The 18,654-nt window shown below is 44.2% G+C and overlaps 2 protein-coding genes across 2 annotated transcripts in view; one reads left to right on the top strand and one right to left on the bottom strand.

Moving 5' to 3' along the window:
* The window catches only part of plin6 (perilipin 6), a 17,327-nt gene extending 3,375 nt beyond the window's left edge, over positions 1 to 13,952 (top strand). Inside the window, exons 5-8 of the mRNA XM_004571087.4 lie at positions 514 to 751; positions 3,140 to 3,321; positions 10,787 to 11,053; positions 11,137 to 13,952. Of these exons, the coding sequence (XP_004571144.2) occupies positions 514 to 751; positions 3,140 to 3,321; positions 10,787 to 11,053; positions 11,137 to 11,547 (1,098 nt within the window). The 3' untranslated portion in view covers positions 11,548 to 13,952. The remainder of the gene's footprint in view (positions 1 to 513; positions 752 to 3,139; positions 3,322 to 10,786; positions 11,054 to 11,136) is intronic.
* Positions 13,953 to 14,428: 476 nt separating this feature from the next.
* zgc:171704 (Ras-related and estrogen-regulated growth inhibitor-like protein) lies at positions 14,429 to 17,929 on the bottom strand. Its single transcript, XM_004571085.6, has 4 exons — positions 16,931 to 17,929; positions 16,621 to 16,674; positions 16,416 to 16,492; positions 14,429 to 15,929 (listed from the first exon to the last, which is right to left on the bottom strand). The coding sequence occupies exons 1-4, from the start codon at positions 17,031 to 17,033 to the stop codon at positions 15,519 to 15,521; spliced, it is 645 nt and encodes a 214-aa protein (XP_004571142.1). The 5' UTR covers positions 17,034 to 17,929; the 3' UTR covers positions 14,429 to 15,518.
* Positions 17,930 to 18,654: the final 725 nt, after the last annotated feature.

Below are 18,654 nucleotides of genomic sequence, written 5' to 3' on the forward strand. Positions count from 1 at the left end.
AGAAAGGCTCAGCATTGTTTTAAAAGGCTATACACGGATCATTTAAAATCATCACCTTTATGTAAAATTAAAGTAATAAATGTAGTTTTTCCATCCAGCTTAAAGTCCTTCAGACATCACTCAAAGGATTCAGTTGTAGTTTCAGGTGTTTGTCTAGAACAGGACACCTGGGGGCAGAAATCACCTGGAGAAAGCCTCTGGGCACTTCCTGCTCAGCAGCCGACACACAGAGAGCTGCTCTGAGGAGGTGGTGGAAACCAAACCTGGAGCTCAAAGAGATTCATTAGGCAGGCCCAAACAGGACTGTAGATAATTGTAAAGTGTCTCACATGCTTCAGCTGCCCCCAGGTGGATCGTATCAGTTTGATCTCCTCCAACATTTGCAGTGTCTCTGAGCCTGTTAAAGGCTTAATGTGCAAAGACGACTCTTAAAAACCGTTTACAATGTCAGGGAAGGCTGCTGCCTGATGTTACAGGGACTTTAAATCGCTGTAAATGCCTGCCTCTGATCAGGTTATGACTCACCTGAAGGACGCCTTCTTCCTGACCCTGGATGACGTGCAGCTGTGGGTGGTGGACGGCCTGGACGCAGCTCTGGATCAGCTGGAGCGTCTGGCCAACGTAGGCCGGGTGGCTGTGCAGCAGCTGCAGAACACTCAGGTGGGCCAGGCCGCCATGTCGGGACTCGATGACGTGCTGAGTCGCGTGGAGGACGCCACCGCCTACTACCTGCCCCTCCCACCCACACTGCGTGAGTATGAGGAGGGTTGTAGTGCTCTTTGGCAAAACAGCTATTTTTCTGTAAGTCTGAGAGATTTAAGCTAATGTTGCCTCACCTGTAGTTATCGTGTTATCACACAGAAATGCATCCCTGCAGCTCATATTTCAGACGAGATTATCGAGAATCAACTTTTTTCTGTGGAAAACGTGTGTTTTAGTGTGAGTACATATCTTTGTGGGGCATACATTTACACTGCTATGCAGATGACACCCAGCTCTATCTGTCCATGAAGCCAGATAACACACACCAATGAGTTAAACTGCAGGAATGTCTTAAAGACATAAAGACCTGGATGGCCGCTAACTTTCTGCTTCTTAATTCAGATCAAACTGAGGTTATTGTACTCGGCCCTGAAAAGCTTAGAAATATGGTATCTAAGCAGATTCTTACTCTGGATGGCATTACCTTGGCCTCCAGTAACGCTGTGAGGAACCTTGGAGTCATGTTTGACCAGGACATGTCCTTCAACGCACATATTAAACAAATATGTAAGACTGCGTTCTTCCATTTGTGCAACATCTCTAAAGTTAGAAATATCCTGTCTCAGAGTGACGCTGAAAAACTAGTTCATGCATTTATTACTTCCAGGCTGGACGACTGTAATTTGTTATTATCAGGAAGTCCTAAAAACTCCCTGAAAAGCCTTCAGCTGATCCAAAATGCTGCAGCAAGAGTCCTGACAGGGACTAGAAAGAGAGAGCAGATTTCCCCTGTTTTGGCTTCCTGTTAAATCCAGAATTGAATTCAAAGTCCTGCTCCTCACATACAAGGTCTTAAATAATCAGGCCCCATCTTATCTTAATGACCTTGTAGTACCATATCACCCTATTAGAGCACTTCGCTCTCGCTCTGCAGGCCTACTTGTTGTTCCTAGAGTATTTAAAAGTAGAATGGGAGGCAGAGCCTTCAGTTTTCAGGCCCCTCTTCTGTGGAACCAGCTTCCAGTTTGGATTCAGGAGACAGACACTATCTCTACTTTCAAGATTAGGCTTCAAACTTTCCTTTTTGCTAAAGCATATAGTTAGGGCTGGACCAGGTGACCCTGAATCCTCCCTTAGTTATGCTGCAATAGACGCAGGCTGCCGTGGATTCCCATGATGCATTGAGTTTTTCCTTTCCAGTCACCTTTCTCACTCACTATGTATTAACAGACCTCTCTGCATTGAATCATATCTGTTATTCACCTCTGTCTCTCTTCCACGGCATGTCTTTATCCTGTCTTCCTTCTTTCACCCCAACCAATCACAGCAGATGGCCCCGCCCCTCCCTGAGCCTGGTTCTGCCGGAGGTTTCTTCCTGTTAAAAGGGAGTTTTTCCTTCCCACTGTCGCCAAAGTGCTGCTCATAGGGGGTCATATGATTGTTGGGTTTTTCTCTGTATCTATGAAGCGCCTTGAGGCGACTTTTGTTGTGATTTGGCGCTATATAAATAAAATTGAATTGAATTGAATGTCGGCGAAGTTATGTGACATTAGTGACGTTTGCACTAACTTGGTTTTAAAGCCTTTACTTTAAAATATACGCCGTTCAATAGCTGAGCTTAATCTTACAGAGAATGATCAAAGCTCATGTAGAAAGAAACAAATGAACAAAAGATTTTCTCCTTCATCTCTGTCAAACAAAGCTGTATGACACGTTTCCAGCTGTTAGTATCATGGTTGCTAGGCAACCTGGGCAGCGCAACGGAGGCTAGACCGTCCCAATACACAAGCCTTGCACTTCCGGCCTTAGCGGTCTTTGAGTACGCGGCCCTTGAGGATCGTTGAGGCTGCATACTTTAAGGCTGCAGACCCTGAATTGGGATACAGCCTGTGTCTGCGTGTGGGATATTTTTCTGCAGAATTCAACCAGCAGAGGGAGCCGAAGCTCTGCTGACTCCCCAAACTGCTGCTGGCGACTTCAGCTCTTTATGCTGATAATAGCCAACGAACCAATCAGAGAGCAGAGTCCTCAGTGTCACATGTTGACGCCAATAACACTGAAGGTGACAGGATCAAAACCTCACTTCATGTGACACTCTGAGGAAATTTCTAGACTGAGTGTGTTTACCGTTTGTCTTTATATCTATGTGAGGCCTGGTTGGAATTTTAAAACAGCGAGGACATTTGAGCTGTGTCACCGAAAGTGTTTTTAAAATCTTCTTATTGTAGGTCAGGGGCGTCAAATGCAAGGGCCACACCAGGAAATGAGACCAGACATGAAGTTTCTGAACATGCTTTAATGTCATGTGAAATGCACGTCCTGCCCAGACTCCAGTTCAGCACGAGTTCTACAAACGTTACTTTTGATGGCTGCTTGCTGTAACCTATCTTTATGAATGCAAAGCCTTCTGCCTCTGAACGTCTCTGCCATCCATCAGGTCAGGAATGGGAGCTGAGGGTGCAGCAGTACGAGAGTGAAGACGATGGCGATGAGCCCAGTATGTGGACGAGGGTCCGCAGCCTCCTGCTGACTCTCAGCCTGCAGCTTTATCACCGCCTGATGAAGATCAGAGAGCAGCTGCAGAGAGCCGTCAGGGCGATGGGAGACGCTGCCGACAAGGTGAGAGCAAACCAAACTCCCGCAGAACTCGGTGTGTGATGTTTAACGTGAAAGGAAACACGACAGAGTTGTGGGGTTTGTTTAGGCGACCTGAATGCCAGTGAGAGAAGAAATCAGATTCATTTTAAGGTCCGGAAGACCTGGGATCTAATCCACATAAACCTAAAAGAGGAACCAAATCTAAACTAAACTACATCTAAACATGTTGGAGGATCTCAACAGTTCCCCCAACGAAATGGCAAGTCCAGAGAGCGTGAGTTCTTAGAAATTCTTTCACATACCCAGCAGACATCCTCGCGTGGACCCACTTTTGGTAGCTGTGGGTGAACTGTGGGCCTGTGTGGGCAGAAAAAACCCACACTTATCCCACACTGACCTGAGTGGCTGTGCTCACCGCAACTTTGTCCTTTGGGGCCTCAGAAAGGGGCTTCTATGGGCACACTACTACACTGCCCAGCTGGGGCACATCTGGACCTTATAGTGCAGGATTCATTCCATGTAATCTGAATCATATCCAGTAATTTGATTGATAAAATCAATCCCCCAGCTGAGTTTGGGCTGCAGATAAATGATAAATGGCCTGTATTTGTATAGCGCTTTACTAGTCCCTAAGGACCCCAAAGCGCTTTACACATCCGGTCATCCACACATTCACACACACATTCACACACTGGTGATGAAGCTACATTGTAGCCACAGCCGCCCTGGGGCGCACTGACAGAGGCGAGGCTGCCGGACACTGGTGCCACCGGGCCCTCTGACCACCACCAGTAGGCAACGGGTGAAGTGTCTTGCCCAAGGACACAACGACCGAGACTGTCCAAGCCGGGGCTCGAACCGGCAACCTTCCGATTACAAGACGAACTCCCAACTCTTGAGCCACGATCGCCTCAAGAGTTGGGATAAAAGTATAACAACTTGGACGTAGCTTCCAGGTCCTGTCTTCTGACTTATGACCAGCAGGGGGCGATATCTATGATCTCCTAGCTTCTCTGGGCTCGGCCGCGTGTTTCACATGATACTGAATAAACGTTTTAGACAGTTTTGTAAACATTGCATATTTTAAGACTCACAAAGGAGGATTATGGAACAACAACAACAGCCAACAACCTCGAAGTTTGATGGTCCCATCGATTTAAAACACCACGAAGGCGATGATGAAAAAACACATCACAAGGTCAAAAAAGAGGACTTCAGGACCCTGGGGCTGATGTCACCAGAGGAATTAAAACATTTAAACCTTTTCTAATGATGATGATGATGATAAGTATCTGTCAATCACACTTTCCAGGTTTTTACTTTAAACCTGTCTTTATGTTTGAATGTGAGGAACTGACTGTGACAGTCACACTTTAAAAATACAAACAAAAGTCCTCATAATTATGACGAGCACATGAGGAAATATGTCCACCTGGGCCAAACTAAACTGCACGTTTCTGTGTCCTGAGATAATTTGAGTCCAGTGTGTTCTCGTTTTGTTGTTAATGTTAGTTTCAGTTATTTAGCCTCCTAAGACCCGAACTCTTCCACAGCAGCATTTTTAATTTCTCTTTGATATTTGGGCTGATTGGGTCCTGATGAATGTAAAAACAAAGAATTAGCAGATTTTTTTTTTGCCTAATTTTTGTTTCTAACAAAAATAAGAGCCACATATGAGGATATTCATTTTAAATTTTGATAGAAGAGTAGCATATAATGTCCTCGTAAGTGGATATCAGGCCCTTGTAGAGCAAAATTGAGTATTTTGGTCTAAATAACCCAAAATGTGATGTCAACATATGTGGACGCCAGGTCCTAGGAGGTTAAAGCTTTTAGTTTTCTGTGTTATTTTTAGTAGCGTTCACCTTTGACTCGTCCTCCTCAGTTTATCCTAAAACCCCCACGTTTCTCCTCCCAGCAGCTTTTATGACTCTCAGGCTGGGACCAGCGTTTATCGCTGAGAGGCGGCGGCAGCAAGCTCTTCCCTAAAACAAACGTTTCTGTCATTTTCACCATGATAGAAATCTTCTGCCGTCCAGAACAAACAAACGAGGAGACGTGAAGCAGCTGCTGTAAGACGAGTGGTCTCGTTTATCTAGCTCTGTGAGGACCAGTTGTTAAAAAATGAAAGCAAATTAGCCCAACACACAGGTCTGTCTGAGGGTTCAGAGGTCGACACGCGAAGTTTCCGATACAAAAGTCCAACCTGTTCAAAGTGTCTTTCTTTTCTTTTTATCCAATTCAACATAAAATATCCAATAAACCTGAAGAAACATGATTCAGAAGTGACTGTGCAAACCAATGAAACCATCCCAGAAGCTGTGGGATGAAACTGCACTTAAAATGGGACGTAAGACATTAAAAAACACCTCATGCACGCCTGACAAGTCAGAAATGTTCCAACTTAAGAATCTTGGAACATTTTGGCCAGTTTGTCCAGAAAGTCCTAAAACTGAGAACATAGAAACCTGAACAACAGCCCTACAAACTGAAATATGAAACGTCAGACAGGATAAGAGCGGCAGGATGTTTCTCAGACACCTACATGTGTGCTCATTACACCTGGGAGCGCCAAAGTGTGTGTGTGTGTGTGTGTGTGTGTGTGTGTGTGTGTGTGTGTGTGTGTGTGTGTGTGTGTGTGTGTTGGCGGCAGCTACATGACTGGACACACACGCACACACACACACACACACATCAGACTCAGTTTGATCGAGTACAGATTAGCGTTGTTATGTGAGCAGATAAATTGAGAAGAATTTTAAACGAGAAGAATCCAAAGAGAGAAAACGTGACTCGACACTAAAACATGAATGAAAGCAATGGGAGGAAGCTCCAGCCTGCTCGGTGCAGGTGTTGCAGGCGCACCTGTATTCACGGCGCTGTAATGACAACAGGAAACGGCTCATAAAGACATCTCCGAGGTCACTTTGACTTTGGCCTCCGGGCCTCACGTGTAAATGTTTTTTAGGGTGTGGATGAGAACAGAAAATAAATATCAGCGTCAGTTTAGATGTCCTGCTGTTAAAGAAAACACAAGTGTTCTCTGAATAGCGAGGGATGGATTGATGGCACACAGATGGGAGTCTCCTGCCTTCGGGAAAATGAGCTCCATTAAAGATAAATGGATGTGCTTCCTCAGCAGACGGCTGTAATCTAAGCGGAGCTCGTTGCCTACGTGCCGCGTGGAGCGTCTGAGCTGATGGGGCGATAACGGCCGAGTGTGGTCTGCTCAGACTCACGGCCTCAGCTTGTTTAAAACATCATCAGCGACATGCAGAGCGACACAGATCTACATCATGATATTCAGCCTCTGCCCTCAAAGTGCACAATGAGAAGTTTATCTGTGGGTGATTTTAACTGTATTTCACAGATGCAACCTGTTACTTTACGCTACACTGAGAAACACTCATTACACTACACTCAGTGTTTGTACAGAAGCAGTTTTTGTAGCGTTGCCTCTACAGGACAGTTTAAATCACAAGTGCAGACTGTCAGCATCACTTCAAGGAGTTTAAAATTTGTCATGAATTGTTCTGGACTTTCATTCATTTTTATGTACAATAACTGGACAGACTAACTTTAATTTTAAGGACTGGTTTAACTACTTTAATACTAGTCAGTCTAAACTGTGAGGCGCTTTCACCTGCTGCCATTCATGCCCACGCCATCACCCTGCTGGTGTCTGCTTCAGCTTTTCCCATCGTTCAGCTCCAACTTCATCTTGGTTTCTGTGCCGGCTTTTTTTCTGGCTAATCCAAGTTTTCCTAAGTCGGGTCTGTCCTTCTTGTTCTTCAGTGGAGTGCAGTCTATCGTAAACTCTGTATTTCCACTCATGTCCCGATTCAGATCTCATCATCGCGTTCTTCACTCGCTCCCATGTTGTGCGGAGGTTTTCTTAAACAAGGAAAGACGTCTGCACCACGATTTGTCTCCTGTGTGTTTCAGACCTTTCAGTGTTGCTGATCCCGTTGGTGGATTCCTTCTTTTTGAGACTTTTTAAGCAGATTGTGGATTTTTGCTGTTCTTATTTTGGTTTAATTTTGGTTTTTCATGGTAATAACGGCCACCTTCACTTCAACTGCCTGTCAGTCAATTGTTTAAGTACCTTTAAACTCAGGAGTTTAGATCATTCCTAAACCATTAATGCAATTTTATCTTTAATGCAAATGATAATTCGCACTCAAAACACATCTTGATATTCATATCTTCAAGATCAGGCTTCAAACTTTCCTTTTTGCTAAAGCATATAGTTAGGGCTGGACCAGGTGACCCTGAATCCTCCCTTAGTTATGCTGCAATAGACGTAGGCTGCCGGGGATTCCCATGATGCATTGAGTTTTTCTTCTTCACTCACTATGTATTAACAGACCTCTCTGCATTGAATCATATCTGTTATTAACCTCTGTCTCTCTTCCACAGCATGTCTTTATCCTGTCTTCCTTCTCTCACCCCAACCAATCACAGCAGATGGCCCCGCCCCTCCCTGAGCCTGGTTCTGCCGGAGGTTTCTTCCTGTTAAAAGGGAGTTTTTCCTTCCCACTGTCGCCAAAGTGCTGCTCATAGGGCGTCATATGATTGTTGGGTTTGTCTCTGTATGTAGTATTGTAGGATCTACCTGACATTATAAAGCACCCTGAGGTGACTTTTGTTGTAATTTGGCGCTGTATAAATAAAAATAAATTGAATCTTTGTGGGGACCAAAATGATATGAATACCCGACGTGTGTGTGTGTGTGTGTGTAAAGATGCACACAGAGGATTGTGAAGTTATTTGAATGAAAGGCAGAAACGTGACAATGTTTGTCTAGATTGTGTTTGTGCATTACGTCGTCCTGATCACTGAGCCAAACACTGACTGCGCCCAGTGTTATTGTAGGTCTCTATCTTACCGTATAAAACGCCTTGAGGCGTCTGTTGTTGTGATTTGGTTTTATAAAATCAAACTGATTGAATTAGACCTGCTGCTGAAGCTCCACGTGTTGCTGCTTTGATAGCACCATTACTGCGTGCAGCACCACGGGAAAGCAAAGACCTTCACAGTTTTGGTGCAGCCTTCTGAACTGAAGCATCGTGATTCACCGCATGCAGTAGAAGTAGTGAGGAGCGATAAAACGAGTTGGATGCCCTAAAATGTTTCAGCTCTTTGAGTTTTAATGAGTCTTTTATCAAAAGCATCTTTGGTGTGAGGAAACACTGAACTCTATCCTTTCCCCTGTGAAACATGAAAGGCTTCTGTGGTGTTTTTACTTCACCAGTGAGCAGTTTGTTTCTTCTTGCTGGTATCTGGCCGTGCTGTGAAAGGCACGTCGCAGTGACCCTGCAAAAGCCTGTCATCTCCTCCACAGTGTGACTTATAAGCACAGGCTGGTCACATTTCTGAGGCTCGGCTGTGGGCGCAGCCGTCCTGTTTCATTCAGACTAATGAGGACGTGTCTCTGCAGGTGAGCTGGTCAACATGTTGTTGTGTCAGCAGCAATCAGCCGCCTCATTAGCCTGTCGCTGTGCGCTCACGTGTTCAAGTGGCTGTTTGTCAGCAGCACAGAAGGTCACAGCCCGCTGTCTCAGTTTGACCCAAATACCCGAACCCCAAATTTCCCAGGACAGACCTGAGAACATTTTGTATTCGGAGAGAAAAACAACAATCTCTGCGTAAATATCTCGTTACGCATCCTGGCTTGTCTCTGATTGGTCGGCTGATGCTCAGTCAGCTGTCACTCCAATAAACAGGACCAAAGACTGGAAGCATAAATTCCAAAATGTTCCTCCTGCTGTTTATTTTTAGCACCACTTGCTTTTCTCCCAACTTTTTTGCTGCGAATACTTTTCATGAAATAGTAAAATATCTCAGTTCGAATATGAGTTTATGAGATGTGCAAATTATTGCATTCATACTTTGTTTACATTTTACACAGCATCCAAACGTATCTGCAGTTTGTGTTGTATGTATGTTATATGCAATTACATTGGCCCAAATCTAAATTAGACAGAGTTTTGTCTCTCGGTGAGCCCTGAGTGTTTAACCTGCAGAGACGAAGTAAATGCAGACGAGGCAAGGAAGAGGAAAAGGGAGCGCAGAAGGAAAGCAGCAAGTATAAAAGAGAAGGTGGCGAGGGAAGTAAGAAAAATGAGAAAGGAAATGATGTTTCACATAAAGGATGATGGGATGGAAGGTTGTCTGTGTGTGCGGCTACTGCAGGTAGGGGAAAATCTAGACAGTGTGGAGTGAACGTCGGACAGGAAACAATCAGTGTCCTGATGTATAATTACACTTTGATCCTTTTCCTTTTAAGTAAGTGATGCAGATTTTTGCTGTGAGCCTTTCTGGAGTGAGGCAAACAAACATAATTCCTCTTATTACTGAACTTTCATCCACATAATGCAGTGTTGCCACGAGTTTACAGGCAGGCGAAATAAATGAATGGATGTTTTTATCATCTAAGAGCCCAAATTCCAGGTTTGAAGCTGTTGCTTATGGACCAGATTACGTGTCACTGTGATCCTGAAACAAGATATTTTTTATTAGTTTATAGTCTTCAAAAGAAGTATTCAGCTGGAGGCATGGTTCTTCTAAATACCAGTACAAACTGGAGTCCTTTCACATGTGAGTGTAGTTAATTCAGTGCTTTTCCTCCACAAAATAAATGCATCACTGATTACATTTGGGGACGTGTGACAGACGGGCCCTCATCTCATTCCTGCTGTTCCTGCCGTCTTTGTTCCTGAGCAATCCCTCCTCACGCGTTGCTTTCTGTGTCCTCACGTGTCGCTCTGCTTCCAGCTGGTACCGGTCCAATTTTTCTCCCCCGTTGTGTCCCAGAAAATTTGCTGTCTCCGTAAACTCTGAGAGGTTTACGGAGAGTTTATGCCAACGAAAGGACACGAGTGTCCCAGTTCGGGTATGGCACTCACTTATTACAGATTTAAGGAAAGTGCAGAGAGGCCCCACTGAACAGTAACACAGTATTTCACTACACAGATCAGAATTCATCACCGGGGTAAAGGAACTCAATCAAGCTGTTTGCGAACTTTCTTCATAATAACACCAAAAACTAAATCCTGGAGATCCTCGGGTACTGTGATCTGTTCCCAGATGGTGTTGCATGTTTGATCCACCTTCTCATTGATCCAGGCTTGGAACTGGGACTGGGAGTAGCTTATGACCCCATGAGGTTGGGTTTGTGTCTCCTCCTGGTCTCAGAATTGTTGAATGTGTTAGCCATGCATAGGTCCATTGCACCTGTCCATGATGGGTCATGTTTAGGCTACTAACAGATACATGTATGTGTCTACTGTAAAACAGCTGTAAGGAATTCTGGTTTATGTGACAGAAAAGTTAAAGGAGGTGAAAAGACAGAAGCTGAAGAACAAAGCAGCTAGAGGAGTGAAAAAGTCGAATTCTTCCGAGTTCATTCACCATTTTAGTAAGTTTACTGCTGAAGAGACACAAGATTCATGGATGTTCTAACAACAGCACCTGTTCCCTGCAGGTTGGTCTGCTTCGGGTCCTCAAGTTGTCCGGTGACCTGCTGCAATTCCTGCAGGGCCTCCTGGTGGCGCTGGTGTACCAAGCAGAGGCCCTCAGAGAGGCCTCTCTGAATGCGGTCAGAGTTCGGGCGACCATGTTGGCAGAGCTGCGTGTGGTTCGTCTGGTCCGAGCAGTACCCCTCCAAATCCAGGAGCTGCTTCAAGAGCTGAGGGAAGTGGCCAAGATCATCCTTCAGTTCGTGTTCAACACCACACCACTTTACGACATGGTGAGTAGAAAGCACCTGCAACACACCTGTAACACACCTGAGACATGTCGGGATTTCCAACTCCACTCCCCATTTGTTTTCAGCTGCAGAAGCCATCTCCTCAGGAGGTGGAGGAATTCTTGAACCAAGAGGAGCTTGTATCCGACAACTCGTCTCGTCGTGGCTCCAGTAACAGCCTCTTCCTGAAGGCCATGGACGGCCGTCCTCGCCGCCGCCGGAGCCTGTACTCCCGCGCTGCACGAGGTTCCGGGGGTCCTGTGAGCCCCGACCCAACTAATGGCTGTCGTCGCTCGAGTCTAAAGGAGCCCCAAGCCGCAGAGGTGGAGGGCACGCCCCTCCCTTCCGAAGGCGCCGCCCTTCGACGGCCATCTGCCGCCGAGCTGCTCCTCGCCCCGCTCAAACAGTTCGTCTCCCAGAGCCAGAAGGCCTTCGAGTACCTGACCCCCAACTCCTCCGAAAATGCTGCCAACGCTACAGAAACAACCGACTCCTAAACACCACGCTGAGGTTTGACCCCACCCTTATCCCCCACCGACCGCGGCCTTTGACCCCGACCCCCGAGCGATTACAGCCGGCCACCTCAGTCCTGGATGATCAGACGAACCTGCCTCAGCTGCTGCTGGTTTGTGCGTTCGTGTTCAGCCGCAAAGCTGTCACCAAATTATCATTTGATCGCTGACGCCGTTCTCGCTGTGGACAGGCGGCAACATGCAAAACCTACAAGAGGTTTCCTAAAGGAGGTTTTTAAGACAGAAGAAATAAAAAAGGGCCCAAGACCGATTCGTATGGGACGCCTCCCAAAAAACACCGTCACATGAATCTAGAGTATCAGCCTGCATCAATGTAATTCCAGAGAAAACTCTGTCATTAGGTTTAATTGGGTTTAATGTCGAGCCACAAAGTCCCAAATAATCCCAGATCTGTTTCACATTTAGCAGAAAATGTTCTATATTTATTTCACAATTCTTTCAAATATGTTAAATGTATGCTGTTCATAATCTGCTTTGCTTTGTAGAAGAAGCAAGAAGCCTTTAGCCACATTTCATAACCTTTTTCCAGTCACAGAGTTGATGAGATGTGACTGAAAGCTGTTTTGTTTTTTTGGTCAACGTGCAGCTTGGTTATGATGTTATTTTGTGTTTTGCTCCTGATAATCAAGCACTGATGCAAAGTGTGGAGCAGGGAAATTATTTAACAATAGCAGTAAAATAATTTCCTGAACTTAAAGAAGGACCAAAGAGGAAGGAAAGCATATATTTTGGTTAAGTCTGATAAATTAGAATTAGAAGGTATTGTTACATTAAAAGGAGCAAAATGAAACAAAAAGGCTATACCAAAAACAGGTTATAACATAGGAAATGTGAGGTTAAAATGAAGTTAACACATAGGAGTTGTTTTTAGGCAGCATTTAGCTATGATGAAATGTATACAGGAGTAATTGCTTATATGCTTAAACTTAATTGATTAAAGTGGTTGTTTTTCTTTTGGAGCTTTTAGTAGAATAGGCTGGTTCTAATGATTTTTTGTTAAAAAGGTGGACAGTTTGTGTGTACAGGATGTTGATGATCAGATAAGGGAAAAATAGAGCGAGCAACCGGACGTAAAAGCAGGGCTTAAAGAGTTTTAAAGGGATGAGTAACGTTGAAGAATATATATAAATACAAGTCAATAAGTTAAGAACATAATTAGGATCATGCTTTTGATTACAGAGTCCCAAATAGGATAAGTTAGGGAGGTGCAGGAAAAGGTGTTTTGTTTCCTTTGCAGAAGATCTCGGCGACCACAGGAGGGGCGAGGATGCTGGAGATCTCGAGGCCTCATGAACCAAAAGAGAGGGACCGAGAAAACCTAAGCTTACACATGGAGTGTTCTCGAATGGGAGCTGGTTGAGCCAGAGGACGGCTAGAGAGGGTCTGAGCGAGGACACAATGTATTGCGACCTCTGGTGTTCCAGAGGTCGAGAGAGGGAGTGTGGAGCAGGGAAATTATTTTACTGCTATTGTTAAATAATTGTCATCATTACCATTGCATTAATAATATAATCTGGAGTTTATATTGCGTTTAGAGGTTTAAACAGTGTGTCTTTCAGAAAGGCTAAAAGTAACAGGACAGGAAACAGGCTTGGAGAGTTTTGCAGAAGTGAAAGTTATTTTGAGCAGCAGGCTAAGACGAGGCTTTAACAATGTAACAGATAGCTTTAAGAAGGCCTTAAGATGTTATGCATACAGTTATTATGTTGACCTTGTATTTCAGGTGCAGTTATGACTATTTTATACACAATGCATATCTGTGCTTATTAAAGAGTTGGAGCTCGGTCAATTAATTGGGGGTTGGAAGCTTTGTTCGGCGCGATGTCCGGACAATCTATTGTGCAAGTGACTTGGAGCCATAGAAGGAATTGCAGTACATGCTTACAAAACACTTATATCAGGTCATTTCATATTAAGGTTTTAGTAGAGGTTCTTGGTTAAAACATTTATTTAGTAGAAGACATACATATAGTCTCAGTGAGCCTCTGTCCTGGTGAAAGGTCAGAAGTGCAACAGGTGAATTGAGAAAGAGCATGTGAGGTCAACACACACACACACATGAGTTAGATTTATTTAGAGGAGAGATTAGTCATGTCTCGGCAAGAAAGAGGAACAATTCACTTTAAGACAAGAACGGAAAGTACCAGCCATGAAAATAGAAGATGATCTTCTGGGTTAAAAGTCATTGTGGTGTTGATCTGATCTATGTATAAAATGTATCTGTGACGCATGAAGGGGCGTCAGTAAATCAAACCCTGATGCTATAAAATATCTGTTTATGCTTTGATTAAGTTGAAGATTAATTCCTGTCTGTGTACAGATTATTCTTCCCACACGTGTGTTCATTAAAAATCATTGTTTGACCAAGAGCTTCTGGACCAAGGGTGGTTTGTACTCTCCTTCCTCAATTTTGAACCTTAACAAAAGTAGTGATGAAGGCTCTGTGTTGTTGGTTGGAGATGTGTGGATGGGTTTGATACCAAGACTTGTTGGGTAGACGAATGTTCGCCAAGTTCTGAACTTTATTATGTAAAAAAGACAGATGCAGCAGAATCTAGTCAAAGTGATCAGCGGTGGTTGTAATTGTCCAAAATATCGAGCACTTTGAAATATTTCACGTTCAAACCTGTCAGGAAGTGACCCGTTTTATTTGGACAGAAATTTGCTGAAACTCATTTAATCTCTTTTAATTAATATAGTTTTGATAATTTAGAAGTTATCATTGGTTTTATGGTTGTCACTCTTGTCTGTATGAAACCACTTATGTAAACGATGATCTGAAAGTGTTTCTGACTGAGCCACAAGTTCAAATAAAAGCTTCGTCAAACCTCAGAGGACTGAACAGTGACTTTGGTTCATGTTGTTTATTCAGGTTTGAATTTCAGGGGGAAAAATTTCTGTACAACACTGATATGAATAAATAGATTTATGTACAAAAAGAAACATTCATTTTACAGTACAGATAGGTTCTTTTGTTCTCATATATCCCAGATAGCTGGGTCAGCTGACAGCGGGCCACTCGTTCATCCAGGAGCTAAAAACAGACTGAACCCAGCATTCCTGCAGGTCCATGATGGTGTAAGTTTAGTGTCTGGAGAACCTGATAACCTGTTTGAAATCACAGCCAGAAAAAACGCTGATCGTCAGTCAGTGAGCGAGTTCACATCTAAACCAGTTTTTTAATCCAACAGAAATGTAAGTAGCTGATGAATTAAAGACGTCCGTCTGACACACAAAACTTTCCGACATTCCCACCAGGCTGCAGAGTCCTGATGATTTCAGATGTTTCAAGGGGAACTCGAGAATTTGTTGAGCTTTTAAAATATTTTCTGAAACAATGCAAATTTAGTGCATGCTTGCTACCTTAGCATGCTAAAGACTATACACAAGGCTAATGCTACAGTCAGTGTTTTTGCACGTTTGGTCACAAACCAAAGAATGGAGCACATAATGTCGGCCCTATTACAACACTATTGGTTCGATAGAATGGTTACCAGAATTTAATCAGAGGAGGTTACGTGACTGAAGTCAGTCGGGTTCACGCTCTTCGGTGCTGAAAGAGTTCGTCAGCTCATCGGATGGAAGAGCATCCTGCCTGTGCGGCTAATGGAAAAGTCAGAGGACCACCTGTGTAATTAGGATTCATCCTCTGAGGAAGAAACTTTGTGTCAGTGTCTGATAAGTGCCGAGATATTCATCGCCTCTCTGCTAGCTGAGCTAAAGGTCTTCAGCTCCAGCTGCCCCTCTTTATTCTGAAACAACTTTTCTCTGACCAGCTTTACCGTCGACCTTCCAATAAAGAATCGTTCTCTCAACCTCCTCAGCCCGTCTCGTATCTGACCTTTGACTTCACTCAGGAGGCATCTGACAGGAAATTCTCGCCCTGACGTTTTCATCTCATCAGAATGAGCAAAAACAACCTTTGCATGTTGAGTCTACTCCGCCCGTTTCTTTGCAAACACTGCAGACACGCTCCTGACGATCCCTCGGACGCCGGCCATGCTTTTTCTTATAGCTCGTGTCTCTTTCACGAGGTCGACCAGGCGGTGAAACACCAGCAGGACGCCGTGGTACGTCTCCGCCGCGGACACCTCGAAGAAGCCACACTGTTGGGACAGGGCGAGCAACCTTCCCTCCTCGCCAGAGACGCTGCGGTGCCGCTGCAGGTCGCGTTTGTTTGCCACGATGATGATGGGGACAGAGGACGGCTTCCTGCTTCGACGTATCTGCTGCAGCTGCTGCTGGACAATGTCGAAGCTGCTGCGATCACACATGTTGTAGACGAGGATCATCCCGTCAGCCCACTGCAGCTGTTTGTCGCTGACGGAGGAACTCTTCTCTCCGGGCTGTGGAGAAAGCAAACGCACAAACTCTAAAATTCATGCTCACATCATTATTTATGGTGTTAATATGCAAATTTGTGCAAAAAGGTTCCCCAAACTAATCTGTCGAACTAAACTAACCACACGCTCGATATAAACGATTGGTCCTCAGTCTGCATTCTGTCTATTGACCATCAGGGGGCGACTCTTCTGACGTTCCTTGGTATAGAGCTCTATTGGAGACACTTGACCTATGACCTTAGCAAACACTTTCCCCATGTTTATTTTATTAATCATGTTTACCTCAGATTTAAGATGCCCTTTAATCACCATGGATACTGATGTGTGGTACCTGCTCCATCTTTAGCACTGACCTTTATTATATTTTTCAAATCTGTTTGCTCAGCCACAATTTGGGAACCAAAAAGGTGTTTTAATATAAAGGATCACATTTTAAAGAGCTGGAAATACACCTGTGTGTGTGCGAGGTGCAGCCAGGTGGAGACCTACCTGTGCATACTGAGAGTCCCAGATGTTGAAGCAGATCTCCTGCCCATCAATTCTGTCAACTCGGCTGTAAACTGACTCTGAAAGAACGCGAGATAAAGGGGAAGCGTGAATAAATATTCATAGTACTGACACTGAATAATGATTTCGATCAGTCGGAGCATGTGAACACAGACGTTCTCTCTGACTGAGCAGACAGAGCTCTCACCGATGTCGCCGTACTCGCTGATGAATCTCCTGGTCAAAAATCTGACGGTGAGAGCTGCACAGAGAGAAAAGATCATTAGATCAAAGAAAACACTGCAAAGTAAAAACAGAAATCAGAACATTGAAATATGTTCATAGCTGACTACAGAGCTGCTTCCTCTGAGCAACATTTGAGCTAGAAAACTAGAAATGAAGTGAAAATACGAGAAGAGAAACATAAAGAGGAGGATATTTCTAACGAATCAACATGAAAACGTTCTGTAAGCAAAGGTGAAATATTCTGGAAATGAGCCAGTTTGATCTTTACTCACCGGACTTGCCGACATTGTGAGCTCCGAGCAGCAGGATGTTCACCTCCACCCTCTGCTGGTTTCCCTCCATCGCCTCCATACGACTTTTCTCCTGTACCACCATCAGGAATCAGTTCAGGTTTGCTGACAATAGATGCCAAAGATCTGGAGGCGCCGCTTCAGATCGCCGGCTTATGTACTCCGTGTGGGCGGGGCTTCGGAGCTGTGAGTCACAGCCCAGTCTGACTGCAGCCCGTGCTTGGTGGAGGGTCTTATCTGGAGTCTTATTACAGCAGTAACGAGGCAGATATGGAGGCAGATATGAGCATCTTTGTGTACGTGCTTGTGTCGGTGTCTTTTTGAGGGTATTTCAGGGCTTTCACTAATTGTGGGTACATTTTAGGACATTTTTGCACCACTCTGATTGGTGGGTGGGGGTGGGAGTGGGGTGGTGGTGATATAATGACCTTTCTCTGTTGTTTACAACCTTTCTGCTTTTATACCATCTGACCTGTTTTGAAGTGAGGGGACATTGAGGGCGTGTCTCTGTCTCATTTTTCAGTTATTGGGACATTTTTGCATCGTGTGAAAATCTGCAGATTTGTGCAGCTGGGTTCGTCTCAGTGGGGAAAGACTATGTGCTGCAGAGCGCGTCGATTAAACGACGAGCTTCGTTTCTGCGCCTCTTTGGCTCCACCTGCTGGCTCCCAGCTGAACAACCTTATTCTTCCTGTTTTTCTTCAGCAGCCGCAGAACTTAACTGATTATTATTTTCCTCAACAAATCATTTAATTTGATATCAAATTTCATTTCATTTCCAACAAATTTAGACCAAGTTATCTGATCTTTATTCATTACTGGATCCCTCGGGGCCATATTTGGTGTATAAATCATGCAGACAAATATGTGACCTTTGTATCGTCGACTCTAAGACTCTCGAAGTCCTCGTGTACCTAAAAGTTTACACTTAATCATTTGGTTTAAACGCGGTTTGTCCCACCGCACGATTTTCAGCCTACCGAGAAATTTCAATAAGACAACGATCAAAGTCTCACGGGGTTTCCACAGCGGATGGTGCATTTGGCAGACTTTCACGGCCTCCTGATGCAAGCACAAAGGAATTTGTGTTCCGAGTAAAGATGTGATTTACAGTCACGTGAAAAAAATATTTAATGGTATTTTTTAAAACACAGCCCAACATTTTCTTTGATAAAATGTACAGCCGAAGAAGAATCCACGTTTAGATTTGAATTCTTGTTCTGATTCCCGTTTCTCTTTTTCAGTAGATTTTTATTTTTTCGATGAGTCATCAAAGTAAAATTATTTCAAATTCCTAAAAAAAGGGAACATAAACACAGACTTTCACAATAAAGTTTGAACACAGGTATGTGCATGACATCGAACTGCGCACACAAAGAAACGAGTCAGCGTTCCCCAACCAACACCAGGGGAAACATGAACCGGCTCATTGGTTCCACAGACGTGTGACTGGGATCCGTTTGGACACGACAGTTTTGACATATAATTATTAAAGAAAGAGAAGACAGCGACATGAAGTGATTAGAAAACAAATCGCGTCATAAAGCTTGAATGAAAGAATAAACAACAGCTGAGACCTCAGCAGGATGTGAGTCAAATACTGAAGACAAAGATCAAATACAGAGTCGCCTGTTACAATAAATCACATGTCGACTGAATGTTCACAGTAAATACACGAGACTCATCTCAGATACAAAGCCAGTCAG

Source organism: Maylandia zebra, linkage group LG1 (assembly GCF_041146795.1).
Source record: "Maylandia zebra isolate NMK-2024a linkage group LG1, Mzebra_GT3a, whole genome shotgun sequence".
NCBI lineage: Eukaryota > Metazoa > Chordata > Actinopteri > Cichliformes > Cichlidae > Maylandia > Maylandia zebra.

Bases quoted from the DNA above. Each gene is read 5' to 3' on its own strand.
- zgc:171704 (XM_004571085.6), bottom strand. From the start codon at position 17,033: ATGGTGGTACAGGAGAAAAGTCGTATGGAGGCGATGGAGGGAAACCAG. The intron at 16,675-16,930 runs GTGAGTAAAGAT...CTCTCTGTGCAG, and splicing joins TCACAATGTCGGCAAGTCCG to CTCTCACCGTCAGATTTTTG. The intron at 15,930-16,415 runs GTAGGTCTCCAC...CTTTCTCCACAG, and splicing joins GGGACTCTCAGTATGCACAG to CCCGGAGAGAAGAGTTCCTC.